The sequence below is a fragment of the Fusarium sambucinum genome, chromosome II, assembly GCF_050947815.1.
Source record: "Fusarium sambucinum isolate potato_lamoka chromosome II, whole genome shotgun sequence".
In the NCBI taxonomy this organism is placed as follows: Eukaryota; Fungi; Ascomycota; class Sordariomycetes; order Hypocreales; family Nectriaceae; genus Fusarium; species Fusarium sambucinum.
The window spans coordinates 1,181,069-1,195,141 of NC_139293.1; the positions used below are offsets into that span (position 1 = coordinate 1,181,069).

The following is a 14,073-nucleotide window of genomic DNA, read 5'->3' on the forward strand; positions in this document are numbered from 1 at the left end:
TCTCTTTAGACACCCAATCTGCCAGCGGCCGACATGCCTAACTCTCCATTTAAGCAGTGATGACACCAGTACCAGCCTTGGCCTTGACAAGCTCACAGATGCAGTCAGCAGGGTCAGTGGTGTACTCATAAGGAGGCGTAAACTCCTGCTCCTGTGTAATAGCCGGCTCGCTGTTCTCAAACAGGTTATCCTTCTCAACCGCGAAACCATCCTCGCGAGAATCAAGGTTAGTAATGATGGGCCTCTTGACATTGACAAATGCAGTCGCCTCGACGAGAACCTTGGCGCCCATGCGAGAGTTGACTCCAGAGGTGGGGAGGTCCTCGTAGCAGCTGCTGTAGATATGCGCGGTTCCGAAGCGGATAGAGGGAGCGCGGCTGTTGATGTTGCTCCAGTAGTTGTGGTGGTATGTAACGTGTAGCTTGCCAGTGTCTTGAGAGCCGTTGCTGTCGCTGTGGCCGATCAGGCTGGCCTTCCAGTGGTCGACGAACTTGTTCCATGAGAAGGTGAGGAAGTCGGAGCCGCGCTTGGCGTCGAGGAGACCGTCAAAGTAGTCCTTGTCGCCAGAGATACCCTCGGAGGAGAAGACGTTGTGGTCGATCCAGATGTAGGCTGAGGTCTCAATGTCGATGAGGTCCATTCCCTTAGGGGGGTTGTGCATGTTGAGGTTTCGCACGATGACGTTGTTGACTTTCTTGATGCGGAAACCACTATCGGTGAGACCTAGGGGTGTCTGTCAGTATATGTTTCTTTGCTTTGGGACAGTCTTTACTTACCAGAGTTGGAGCCAACTCCAGCAATGGTGGTGTCGCTGGGAACCTCCATAAGGTCACAGCCGCTAAGCTGACCATCGATGTGAATAACACCACCGTTTCCAAGGGCAGACTTGAGCTCAGAGCAAGACTTGACGACAACAGGCTCGCCAGAACCTCCAGTGGTGCCATCACCATAGCCAACAAGCTGATCGACCTCAGCAGTACCGCAGCTACCTCCAGCGACAGCGCCACCAGCAGAAGGAGCAGACTCAGCAGGCTTCTCAGCGGTAGCCTCAGGCACAGCGGAAGCAACACGAGTAGCAAGGGTAGTAGAGGCGGCAGCTGGCGCGGGAGCTTCAGCATCACCGCCGGCGGTGTACTGACACTCGCATTCCTTGATCAAGCTCTTCTTGGAGCAACCAGAAGCCCACTCGGGAACAGACGAAGAGTCATTAACGTCGGCGCAACCGGCGACGTTGGCTGCGACGGACATGGCGCATGCATTGGACTTGATGTTGGCACAACCAAGAACCGCGGGGATAAGAGAGATGAGAACGGATCGCTTCATGATGATGATTTCGGCACGGCCGTGTTAACGATAGACTAGATAAAAGAATGAAGGTAAAAAACAAACTGATCAAAAGAATGGACAGTGAAAGATAGTGAGATAACAATACAGCAACATATCGAAAGAACGAGGCCATATATATACAAATGGATATTCTCCACGGCCAAGAAACTGAAGTATCCTTAAAATTAACTCTAATGTCCAGGAGCCTCATACCTCGGACTATGTTTGGAGGACAGCAATATTCCCGCCTGGGCAGCCGACCAACCCGGCGCCAAGAGAGCGGTTCTCCATATTGTACAGACAAACAGTGGAAACAATGAAACGTCTGGGCGGTTATCGCTGAACAACCGACGCTTGGCTATGTTTCATCATGGTAGTTTGGGTTTATTACCGGATGATATGACGTGGAGTATATGCTTGGCTGAAGAAATGCTGCATCGCTTTAGAGGCCTATATACGAAGTTTGTTCAAGATTTATACGAAAGACATTACTAAATTAAGTGACATTTCGTCCCATCTGCCCAGCCTTATTGAAGCACGTCCGTATAACATATCATGATAAATGTCCGAGACTCCGTCAAGGTCCACACTTGAAGCAATCCCTATCATAAAATCGATCAGCCGATGGGGGATGATAGATCAACTCCAGCTCAGCAGTTCCAACTGTAAAAACATTGCACTTGGTAGTGTCCTTTTGGAAGACGAAGCCCTTGCATTCCGCAATGTGCAAACACTCAAGGGCGCATTTCTCCAATGTTCCTATAACCTTGATCAAGTAGCCATCGATCTGTTTGGACTGTGCTGCGTTGCTCACGCCTGGAAGACCGCACGTAACGCTGTCGTTGAGAGAAGCTAAGGGTACTGCGCAAACTGTGGACTCAGTTTGTGGGGCGCTTGATGTAGTGACCTCTTTGACAGCGGACGTAGTTCTAGTTGGAGGTTCTTCGCCCGCGGGGCGGGTAGAGGTCCTCATAGTTGTAGGAGCCTCAGTAGGCGGAGGGAAGAAAGGAACACTCTCAGTCCCAGTATGTTCCTCCCGCTGAGGTTCCTTGCACAGTCCTGAGCAGTCAAAGCATGCGTTGTCGTTATACCACACATTACTACCGTCGCGGAACCTATACCCGGCGTCTTGAAGAGATGTGCTAAAGAACTCGCAGCGAAGAGTGTCTCTATTGAACGCCGAGGACTTGCAGTTCTCGAGTTGCAAGCATGTCTCCGTGCACTGGATCTCAGACCCTTGTCGTGGCCAGGTTGCGGTATCTGCTGAAAAAGGTTCTCCGAGGGTGACCTTTCCGTTGCTGTGACAGGTATAGCCAGTAACTCCCCTTCCATTGTTACCAATGGGCCACTCGCCATTCTCCTTGTATCTGCAGCCAGCATTGATACTCAGAACCTCGCAGCCCAGCTCAGGTGGTGAAGGCGTAGGATCAGTTTCTTCCTCACCGCACACCTTGCAGTCCATGCACTTCATATCGTACCATATAGCATTGCTACCAGAGTTCTCATCAACGGAAGCATCCTCCAAGTCGGATGAACTGAGAAGACACTTGAGTCTAGGTTGGCTATCATCAAAGCCAAAAGCCAAACATCCGTGATCAGTCTTGCAAATGAGGGCACAATCTTCGATGGAGCGCTGGTTGGGGCGGTCATCAAGGCCATAGCCGTAGGCGTCGATGAATTGGGGCCAGCCACGCTTTCCACAGAGTGCCTTTGATGGCACTGGGTTGGCGCTAGAGCAGAGACCTGGGGATGGAACACCGTTGGGGCAGATGGAAGTTGTGGCAGAAGGGGGTGCGATAGTAGAGCTTGGCGCAGTTGTGGTCACTGTGTTTTCGTTCTCTGTTAGGCCTGCACTAGTGGTTGCTTCGGCACTGGAAGTTGTTACAACAACCGGCTCAGCAGTGGTCGAGACAGCCAGAGCCGAAGTCGTCTTCTTCTCTTCGGCGGGGCATGTCCACTTGGGCACGCTATCCGGGTCTTGGCCACGGGCAATGTAATCAAAGTAAGCGTTGCCTGCTCCACAAGCATGACAGTCCATATCGTAAAAGAAACTATACGCATTTGCGGGCTCTGCAACTTCGGAGGACCTAGCATCATACAAACTACAGCTTCCAAAAGTAGCTGAGTAAGACTTGCACGAAGGATACTTGGCACAAAGATCGCGACACTCGTTAGTAAGACCGCAAGCTCCCCTGGTAGGGGCTGTGAGGAAAGGCTTAGCACACGCCTTGGCTACACCTTGCATCTGAGTACAGGACTTGGCGGGGGTATCAGCATTGACGTTAACACACACAGTTCCAGCAGGTTGTTCAGAGCACTCATCCCCTTGAATGCAGGTTCGGTCGTAGGCCCAAGCAGCGTCGGAACCTCCGTTGGTAGGTATGTCGCCTAATTCCGTGGCAAAGAGATTACATGTGTTTGCGCAGCCGCTACCGTAGTAGAGCCACTCAAAACTCAGACACTTTGTGTCTGCAAGACAGAGAGCAGCACATTGCTCCTTGGTGATTTTGCTTCCGCCGAATCGCTTGTAGCCCTGCTTGCTGCTGTATGGTCTCTTGGCGCAACCTCTACCAGCAGCGCCAGCTCCGAGTTTTGCGCAGACTTTGGGACCGGATGGAGTAACTTCATCGTCTGTACTGGTAGGAGTAGAGGATGTTGCATTTATCGAGGTTGTTTCAGTTGCCTTGTCGGTTACTGAAGCTTCATCTGTGGTAGTGGGTGCTTCCGATGACTGGGTTGCAGGGATATCTGAAGTCTCGGCGTCGTTGCTGCTCGTAACAGCAGTGTCAACAGGAAGAGCCGTGCTAGTCTGGACTGGACCAACAGTAGCCGCATGCTTAGAAGTAGGAAAGAACAGCGAGATACCATCAACCCATTCATCACCAATCTTGTTAGACACAAAGACCTGGTCAAAGTAAGCTTCCGCAGAGCCCCCATTGACGCAGACGAGTTCAAATCGAATCATTCCACTATCTGTCGTAACAGCCATGTTATCGACAAACTCCAACCACTTATCACCATTATCGCTAACAACAGGAAAGTAAGGAGTTGCGCCAAACTGCTCGCCACCGTAGTAACCCTCGATACGGCATGTATCAGCCAAATCGTTCTTGACCACGGCGTACCAGAAACGAACGGTGTAGTCGCTGGGCTCTAGTTGTTCAAGCTGCTGCTGGATCCACGGGTTTTCGGGAGGTGTTTGTCGCTTGCGAGTGGGACTCGTCTTGAGCTGGACGCAGTTCCTTTCTTCACTTGGGCCTGGGTGTCCAAGGCCTTGGAGAAGTTTGGCGTTGCCGCCAGCTTGAAAGGCATAAATGCCGCCGTCAGCGGAAGGGTCGTAACCTCCAAAGTCTCCGTTGGTCACAGCATTGGTGATGATGATAGGACCCTCGGTAGTTTGGGAGGCAGGTATTGACCTTGTTGCTGTTCCGCCGGTGATGAAAGTAGACTGAGCTGTTGTGTCAACCGGAAGAGATGAAGAAGGCTTGCATTTGCTTGCCGCCGCGAGTTCAAACGAACCCGCAACAGCCAAAGCCACGAGGGCAGATAGTGACCGCATCCTGTAAGTAAAGAATGGATAAGCCAAAAAGAGGCTTGAAACGAAAGACTGAACAAAAGACAGGTGAAGAGACGAATGCTTCCGGCATTGAGTAAGCCCACGATATATACCACCATCGAAAGACGTCTGCCTCCCGCCGCCTCTCCCGAAGACCCTGTATCACCCCTGACATTATTGGAAATTTCCAACGGTCCTGGTCATGGTGTTTTGGTCGATTTGTTCAGCTGCTGTTCAATAGCTCCGCTGTGGTTTCCTTTTTCGCTTCGAAACCGAGTCTAGATTGGGTTGGTCCGTGAAACTATTGAACGCCTCGTGAATAAGCGAAACAAGAAAAAAACTGCCGATGGGTCCAACGTTGGTTTTTCTCCGGTCAAGTGGCGTGTTCGGGTCGGTTTCTATTTGTGCTGGTGTTGACTTTGCTATTCGAGATGTCAAAGTCCGGAATTGATGGGACTACGGAAAGTATTTCAGGGTCCAAGTTTTGGTGCCAACGATCCATCCCTGTAATTTCCCACTATGGTAGTGTAGGTTAGTAGGCAGCTGAGTGATTCCAAGAAACAGCTTGACGTTTTTAAAAATAATACTAAATTCTCTTAATTGATTCAGCTCAAAAAAATAAACTGCATTCAATGTATTCATTGCATAGTATTTATGATATTTCTGAAGCTATCCAAATCGAGCAATGCCTTAGGACCTTTCCTTCATTCCGCTCATATTCCGCCCCCGCATTCACCCCTCATACTCAACTCAACCCGAATCACCTCCCTCACTCATCATCATCATCAACAACAACCTTACGTCAAATTACTACAAAAATGGGCACAATTTCTATAAGAAAGTTCATCCGCTGGCTCCCCGACGAACCCAGCGAACCAACAACAACCCTCGTAATCACAAGTCCACGACTAAAACGCTTCGTCGATCTCCGAGTCCTTTTATCAGACGATGACTCAACCGGTTGAACACTTTCATCCCATACTTACAGGGCTACAGCTAATACATACTCAGACAAGTTACCTTTTTCCCGTCTGGACTGGGCTATAGCTGGTACAACAGTATCAACTCGTAAGCCCGATCCTTCAGGTGCTCTGGCATCTCACTCAACCTTTCTTCAATGGATATCCTCTCGTGAACTGGTAAACGACTCAGGATTCATGTACCCGCAACCAGGCGAGGATCTTACACTTGAGAAAGGAAGTATGGTGGATCCGGATACGGGTGTTGATACGGCTTATGAGGAACTCTGGCATGATGCTACACCGACTGCTGTGCCGGGAGAGGCAGGCGTTAGAGCGTTGGTTTTGCAGACTGAGGATGAAGAGAAGGGTGTGAGAGGGTGTGTTGTAAGGCTGGGAAGGTATGCGCAGGGATTGATTAGAGTTGGTGATGAGATTGCGTTGGAGAGGTGGGAGTGGATGGAGAGTGGATGGAAGAGGACGGTTAGGATGGGTAATGAGGAATTACCTATCGAGAAGATTTTGGGCGAAGAGACGCTGGAGGAGGGTGATGATGTTGTTGTTGTTGGAAGAGCATGGAAGGTCATTGAAGCCAGTGGTAAGGTCACTTCAAATTAATACTCAAGACACACAATCTAGCATATTGAATCACACAAAGGACTTTCATCATGAACGAAAACTCTCGATTCTTTCCGACGAGAGTAAAATCTATTGTCTACACCCATTGTGTAGCAAGACTAACAATTAGAGACTCCTCCAGTCACAGCAATGTCCTTTGTAACACGCCGTCTTCCAATCCAAGCCTCTTCCTTCGTTCTATCTTTCCCCATTTCAGCCTTTTAGACGATTTTCGTAATGTATAGACAATCCACCTCAAATCAAGTCTTGCAAAGTGCAGCTTTTATGTATCTCAATCCTCCTTCTAGGTACTCTTGAACCTGCCAACCCCGCTCTAGGGACATCCTCGTCCCGCCATGCTTATTGTAAATGTTGAAAGACAAGCATACATACAACCTCGTATGCTGCGCAAACACAACGCCCATCCATGGTCGAAACAGTAAATCAATCGATCCGCTTCCTCTGTAAGTCGAGGTCTTGAACATAGCGCACGCAATCGGTAAAAGTGCAAAATAAAAAGAATATGCAGCTTAAACAGCCCAGCTGCCTCGGCGTTCCCGAACACCCCATCCAACAGGGTCCATGCTGTCGAGATTCGGGTGCTGCCTGGCCCACTCCTTGATATAAGACTGAAGAGCATGCCATCTGGGACATCTCTGGTCGCGAGGCTTGTTCTCCTCGGACTCAACAAGATGGCCTTGAGCAAGTTGCTTTTCATCATCCTTTTCAAGGTCATCAATGCTCATAAGACTAATTCGCGAGAGCTCGCCATCAAAAGCGCGAGCCATAGCCGGGTAACCTAAAGACAGGTAGTTGTAAACTTGAGTAACGAAGCTGTCGTCAAACTCGTGTTCAATCTTGTCTTCTCGCTCGGCATGTGCCTTCTCTTTCTGTAGACGCTCATTGATGCCATGCAACATGTGGAGCCCCTTGGGAGGACCGGCCCGTGTCCGGCTGTCTGCAGTACCATTCACTTGGCCATTGGTTGTGCCATTGATGGAGACAGGCTCGTCTGTAAAAGGTGGAGAGCTGATATGCGAGGCATCACCGGGTGTGACCACCGGTCTAGGCGTAGCCAACATTGGTGGGGCATGCAGGTCTGCTGGCACAAGGTACGGATCGTTCGAGTCTGATCTGAAGCAATAACCTCGCCAGAGACCATTCTGCTCCGAAACGTCCCGGAACTTCTCTTCCCTATGCCGTTCTGCAAATGCGTGATCGGGCTCAAGCTTGGTCTGCTTGGGAGAGGGACACTTTCGGAAAACGAGATCTTTGCCGAGCATTGGTGGAGTGACACCGAAACGCTTCTTATGTGACAATGGAGCAGGCGATGCACGTCCGTAGCCTCCAAAGGGTCTTCCAAAGGGCCTGGCTGCGCTGCGCGAAGCAAAACCGCCGGTGTCTGGGGGTATTTGAGAAGATTTGCCAAAGGGAGTATCCGCAGACCCGACGGCCGGGGCCGATGGGATGAAGGGCATGGTAGATTCACCAATATGCCGGGATGCCGCAGGTGCCGGCGACGCGGCCTTGTTGCGTTGCTCGGCTGTCAGATACGACTCAGTGTCAAGCAGCGGCATATGCGTCTCTCCAATCGGACCACTAACTCCAATCGATGAACGCTTGCTAGGACTATCACGGGGCGTATTGGAGGTGGTCCACACCGGATCCGGGGGCAGTTCTAGGTCCATCAGGTCAAGTTCCGCCGTGTCGGTTCTGTCGTTTTGCATTATAGTATCCTCGTCTTTCTTAATTGTCGGTATTTCTGGCTCTTCGACCACAACGTCCATCTCACCAGGCTTCTCATCGATAGCCATCGCATCTTCATGTTGCTGTTCTTGCTTGGACTCGGCATGCTCTTGCATGTGCTTGTGCCACCAACCGAGATTGCTATCGGACGACTGCCGCCGCACCTTATGGTGTTTGCCTGAGTGGTTATGGTGCTCGTGCACGGGAGAAGTGCTCTCGGGGGACTGATCGCTTCCTGAACTCTCGCGGAAGTAGAAATGGTCTACATTTCCTTCGCGCACGTGGCTGTTGGGGAAAGCAGACATAGCAGCTTCCTGCATCTGGCGCTCTGCCTCCTTGGCGGCAATCTCGAGGAGAAATTGGACGACATTTTCGTCTTCGGACTCGCGACGTCTGGGGCCGTTGGAGGGGGATTCGTGGGCATCATCTCGTCTCCTTCCGCGATGTTTTGTGGCGGTGTAAATGTTTTTTGTGTAGGGGGTAATGTCGGTTTTGTCTGAGGGCTTGGTCGCGGGACCTGCATCTCCAACTCTGCGACTTCTGCGAGAAGATTCGATCAACTGGGGAGCGAAGCGTCGTTTGGGTCGAGGCTGCTGGTGCAGTTCGTGAAGGCCAGGGGATGGCGAGCGAGGAGAAGGCTCCGGTGTCGGTTCTGGATTGGGTCGCATTGTGTTTTGGTCATCTGTCTTTTTGATTGATCGGCTTGTCGAAAAGGTAGTCTCAATGGGCTCTGGAACAAACCGTCGCCGAGGTTTCTCTGGCGTGGTCATGATGAGAGAAAGAGAAAAGACGGAGGGAGGTCAGGGATCGGATTGGATGACTCGTGCGCCGGACTCGACTGGGTTGTACTTGGTTCGGTAGGTCTGCTATTACGTTGCGTTGCTTCGCTTTGCGTTGCACCTGGCCTGGCCTGTGATAGAGGGGCACGGGCGGACAAAAACAAGTGAGTAGTGCTTGTTTTAGGTTTTGGACGAGATTGACCTCGACAGCAATGGACGTAAAAATTGAGAGGAGTAGAGAAGATTTGAAATTGTAAGAGGAGAGAGAAAATGGTAACGATAGGAATTAAAAAATGTGATGGTTGTTTGTTAAAGTTAAGTTAGGCTGGTCTTGTCTGGTGTGGTGGTCTCGTGTAGTGACGACAAGACAAAGTATGGAAAGAAGCGGTAGGTTGGAATTAGAAAGGTATGGAGACGAAAAGAGAGATCAACGGGGCGGGCGACCTTGGGTATTTTGGCTTTAAAGGGTCATGAGCATCTCATCCGATAAGACTGGGCGGCCCTGCAGTGGCCTGGTCTTGGATTTGGTCGGGCTGGTTCGGTCTGGTCTGGTTTCGGTAGGCAGTGGCAGTAGAAGTGGTACATGGGGTAGATTGATTGATTGATTGACGACAAATGCTTTGATCTCTCTATGTCTCTCCCATCCCATGTAGGTACCTACTACGAGACTACTGTACGGATCAAATCGAAAAATGGCTGGCGTCCGACGCCGGCGGTCACAAGTTCACATTTCAGTCGAGGACCTAAACCAAACATCCATGTCATTTATTCATCCATTCGAGTTCGGTCAGTCTCAGTGTATTCTCAATGGATACCGCCACAAAACTATTGAATCGCCGAGTGCAAGCCATCCATCCACGCTGTTATCTATTATTCCACCTGCCTCAAATAGTTGTCGGGCTTTAAACATGTCATTGAACAGAAATGACAAGTGAAAAAATAACCACATGGACAACTCTCACTATTTCTGACATGCCACCTTTAAATCTGACGACGTAGGGCGGGCTTCAGTTCCCGAGGCAAAAAAGAGAGCGTCAGAGAAAAGAAGACCCCTGGAACACAAGAAAAAGGTTCTGCACCAATAGAGCTTGTCGCCTGTCATACCCCGAAAAGAACGATGATCTGAAGGGACCTGCTGTACCTGGAGTGTGTGGCGATGCGGATCAACATGTGCCTTGACAATGGGGCCATGGATATCATCGTACCTGAGAATAATAATCCCCTATTTCTTCTCGCTTGTAAACTGGGCAACAGATACAGTATCTGTGTAATCTTCACATGAAGCTCACGATAGTTGCTATTACCCCAGCCATCGAAGCGGATTCCCCGTGGGAACCATGTCTCATTATTTCTGTCACCGAGAGCCCAGGCCAACTCTTGGTGGGGGTGTCTGGGAGTCTCATGGTGGGGTTTTATTAACATGGGGATGAGAGAGTAGATGTACAGTGTAGACCAAAAAAGAGTCAGGGAAACACTGTGCTGAGTTCATGGTTTTACTGTTAAAATACAGTCTGACTCAGGGTCTACAGTACTTTACCCTTCAACTCACACAGGCTGGTGACTTTTTCCGACAAGACTCAGATTAATTACAAGCGCAGATACCGAAGACGGCTCCCCACGTCCAACAATTCCAACCAAACTGTGACCAGGCGTTCGATGATCTCATATCATCCCTATAATAAGCTGTGCGATAACATGTACAAAACCTGCTGCTGATACTGTACTGTACATAACACGAACAAACAAAACTACGCTCGCCACCCGCTTCCGCGCTCACCGGGGACCCTCCTGTAGTGTTCCCGCCCGGCCCCGGATGCCGCAAGCCCCCGGAGGTCCGCTGCGCTCCTCTGAAGTCTGGTTCCTGCAGTTGTCGTCCTCACCGACTATTTACAGCATCCATCCACTATCTTGGAACCAAAGTGAAGCGAAACTCTGATGACCACATACTAACCTAGGTACCCTCTTGTGCCTACAGTAAACGAAGACCCCATTTCAGTCCAGACTAATAGAGTGCAGCAAGCCGTCAGAATAAACGAAAACTAGCCATGCACAAAACTTCAAAAGAGGTGAAAATGAAACAAACTAGACTTGAGGGTAAAGAAAAAGACTCGGAAACATGCAGCTAATTCGTGGCGAGTCAAAAAATAGCGAAGCTATCAGAAAGAAAATTATCCCATTTCTTTCATATCTGGTCTTTCTTTCTGGATGGGTGGATGGATAAGTGGCATTTTGACTGTAACCCTCCATCGTCAGGTCCGTTATCTCTCTCACTGGGCGTCCTTGTACTTGTAGGCGTCGTACTTCACACCATCTTTCGGAACTTCGCTTAAAAAGCCAGAGCCTCAAGAGAACAAAAAAAAAAAAAACCCTTCTCTCTTGTCGCTGTGAGATCTGATTCTTCTGGTGGTTGCAGCGCAGCTAGATGCAACCACTGTTGAGGTCTTGTGTTGCACAACAGAACAACGCCATAATTGTTGTGTATTTCGTTGAGGTGCAATTTAACAGAAGTCTCACTCAAGTGGCTGTTTTCCTTGGTTTGAAGGAGATAATCTGAGACAATTGTAAAATGTGCATGGCATCAATTACGTGTCGTTCTATTTTTTGAAATGACAACATATCCTCAATTCGAAAGAATTTGAAGCTATCGTGATCAAGGTTCAATAATAGAAACATTAACTTTTTTCTGGTAAATCTACCAAAAGTAAAATCCCCCACGCGACACACACTCATCCCATCCATCCATCCATCCATCTCATCCGATGCACTTATTTGCTTGCTGCATGCATAATACGCACCATCAATCTTATGCCGTCACATCCAAGACAGCTACATAGTACTCATTCTTCTCAGCTCTCCAACCCTCCATCACGATACGATCTTCCCAGCGGCTTCCGAAAGCGATCACTTTTTAGAGACAACATCTGACTGAGCAATGCTTACTTTCAGCAGCAACAGCAAACCGTTGCATTCAACAGTTCTTCTCCACCACCACCAAATATGCTGTGGAACAACGGGACAGAAGCCATTCTCAGTTTCATCTTTTTTCAATGTCCATCACCGCCATAAACAGTTGGCAATACTCGTCTCCAGGTACCTTTTTTACCGTGAGGTACAGTACATAGCCCTGTTGATCCCCCGCACTCACCGCATCCGCCCGCCCTTGCTCTATCCCCGGAACCGTCCCTGTACACGGGACCCTCTGTTGATCAAGGATCTAAACTTCCGCCATTTCACTTCACGATAGAACCAAACTTCCGCTCTTTTATGTATCGGAATCAGGTTTTCTCTCTGTCTCCTGACACTGCAAAAATCGGATCTATCCCTGTTGAATCAATGCGGCTCTAATCCTAAGCCCCGGGCACTCGGGTGGCATCCGCTTGCTCTTAAATTCATCCTATACGATCCGGCCTTGCTTTTGACAACCCAGTAGAACCAACTTCGATGAATAGACGACCAAGATGTTGTTGACTAGACACATACATGGACCTCTTTGTCTCGTAGTGCTACTACTTCATGCACACCGCTTGCAGACTGAAACCTTGGTGTTTCTTTGTCTTGTTGTCAGTGTTGCATCGTACAGAGCCTCCATGTCATGCTAGCTCAACGTTTCTTCGTCAGCTGTCTTTACCCTTCAGACCTCCCTTGTGGCATCTCAAACCATGGCAACGAACCTTGTGCTTGTGTTATTATGTATCACTTCAGCAGTCGTGGTACCCCAGATGGCATCCCACTGTCTCACTTCCCCTTCATTGATTCTCCGAAGTCGGCTCATACCGCACTGCATTAGTTTTCCGTTCAGTGACATTAACTGCAAGCCTCTTTTCACTTCACATCAATGGCCATTTTTCTTTCCCCTCGGATCTCGAAAGATCAACTTCACTCGCCATGTGCTTTGATACACGTCCCGTTCGCTTGAACTTTCTTTGACCCCCTCCTCTCTTGCCTGCCGATGAGGATCGAATCAGTGTCAGCCCTAGATTTAACTTTTTGTGCAATCCGAACTTATTGTCTTTCTGGAATGAAGGTCTGTCGTCTTAGCCAACAATCTGTCTCCAATTCGTCGATCACTGGTAGCCGATTATGAAGGGTCTTGTCGTGCATGCAGTCACATCTCCACGACGTCAGTTTGTTCTCCCCGAGTCGTGCGGCGAGATCTGCAGGTTGTGTTTCACGTGCGCGACTCGCCGAGTTGATCTTATTGTAACTCTGCAGCTACTCTGCAGACCTCAGGGGATGAAAAAGGTTGGGCCATGTGAGCGTGATAAACGAATTAAGCAAACCAATTTATCCCAGACCATTTATTCTTTGTAGCCGAAAGCTTGAAGTCAGCTTTTCAATCACTTCCAGCAGCCGTTTTCGATATCATCGCCCAAGACGAGTTAATTGTGTGACATGGCGGGACACTAGCAAAAGTGTTCGTTCATGGCATGACAAGAGGCTGTTCCGCTCTGTAACACAATGAGACAACATGTAACACAGGCGGTGGCAAAACTCCACTGTCAATCGTAGATCCGAAAAATGAGCTTCTAATCAAGATCAACATGTCATTGTTCATGGCGATCTCAACCTTAGCCGACTTTTATGGAACGCTACTGCTTTTGCGGTCGTGGTGTGAGCGGCTGTTTCTCCAATACCATGTCCAGGGTAGCCTATTTCAACCACATACGATACGACAAACACGGTTTTTTGGATGCTGTTCTTGGCTTTCATTGATTGATGTTTAATCCAATTTCTTGGGGATAAGAAATTAACGATTTACGTACCTCTCCGGTAAACTGCCACCATGTAGTGAAAATGTTGTGGTCGCTCAATTGACCTTTGATGGGTACTCACGTCCTTATTCACTACCTAACGTATGATTGAGATCCGATAAGCGTCCACGTAACAGAAGACATTGACAACAAACTGGTTTCAATTGACCGAAGCCGTTATATACCAGAAATTCATGGTAAAGAAGCATTGGCCATTTCCAGAACTGGATCCAATATTGCTTATTTCTGCTCTGATCATAAGACCATCAGACTGCTGGACCTGGTGGGCGGGCATCACCAAGTGTTAGATGGTCCGGAACTATCGTTCGAGCTTCATG

General features: G+C 49.2%; 4 protein-coding genes across 4 annotated transcripts; 1 reads left to right on the forward strand and 3 right to left on the reverse strand.

Annotated features, from left to right (window-relative positions):
• Positions 1 to 49: 49 nt before the first annotated feature.
• FSST1_007185 (pectin lyase fold/virulence factor) lies at positions 50 to 1,323 on the reverse strand (the record flags this gene model as incomplete). Its single annotated transcript, XM_083223943.1, has 2 exons — positions 50 to 723; positions 777 to 1,323. 2 exons carry the CDS (start codon positions 1,321 to 1,323, stop codon positions 50 to 52), a joined length of 1,221 nt encoding a protein of 406 aa, XP_083083146.1.
• A 580-nt stretch (positions 1,324 to 1,903) lies between these two features.
• On the reverse strand, positions 1,904 to 4,885 carry FSST1_007186 (uncharacterized protein; the record flags this gene model as incomplete). The annotated part of the gene is made up of 1 exon (XM_083223944.1): positions 1,904 to 4,885. The coding sequence occupies one exon, from the start codon at positions 4,883 to 4,885 to the stop codon at positions 1,904 to 1,906; it is 2,982 nt and encodes a 993-aa protein (XP_083083147.1).
• Positions 4,886 to 5,700: 815 nt separating this feature from the next.
• FSST1_007187 (uncharacterized protein) lies at positions 5,701 to 6,459 on the forward strand (the record flags this gene model as incomplete). The annotated part of the gene is made up of 2 exons (XM_083223945.1): positions 5,701 to 5,842; positions 5,894 to 6,459. 2 exons carry the CDS (start codon positions 5,701 to 5,703, stop codon positions 6,457 to 6,459), a joined length of 708 nt encoding a protein of 235 aa, XP_083083148.1.
• Positions 6,460 to 6,989: 530 nt separating this feature from the next.
• On the reverse strand, positions 6,990 to 8,975 carry FSST1_007188 (uncharacterized protein; the record flags this gene model as incomplete). The annotated part of the gene is made up of 1 exon (XM_083223946.1): positions 6,990 to 8,975. One exon carries the CDS (start codon positions 8,973 to 8,975, stop codon positions 6,990 to 6,992), a length of 1,986 nt encoding a protein of 661 aa, XP_083083149.1.
• Between the last annotated feature and the right edge of the window lie 5,098 nt (positions 8,976 to 14,073).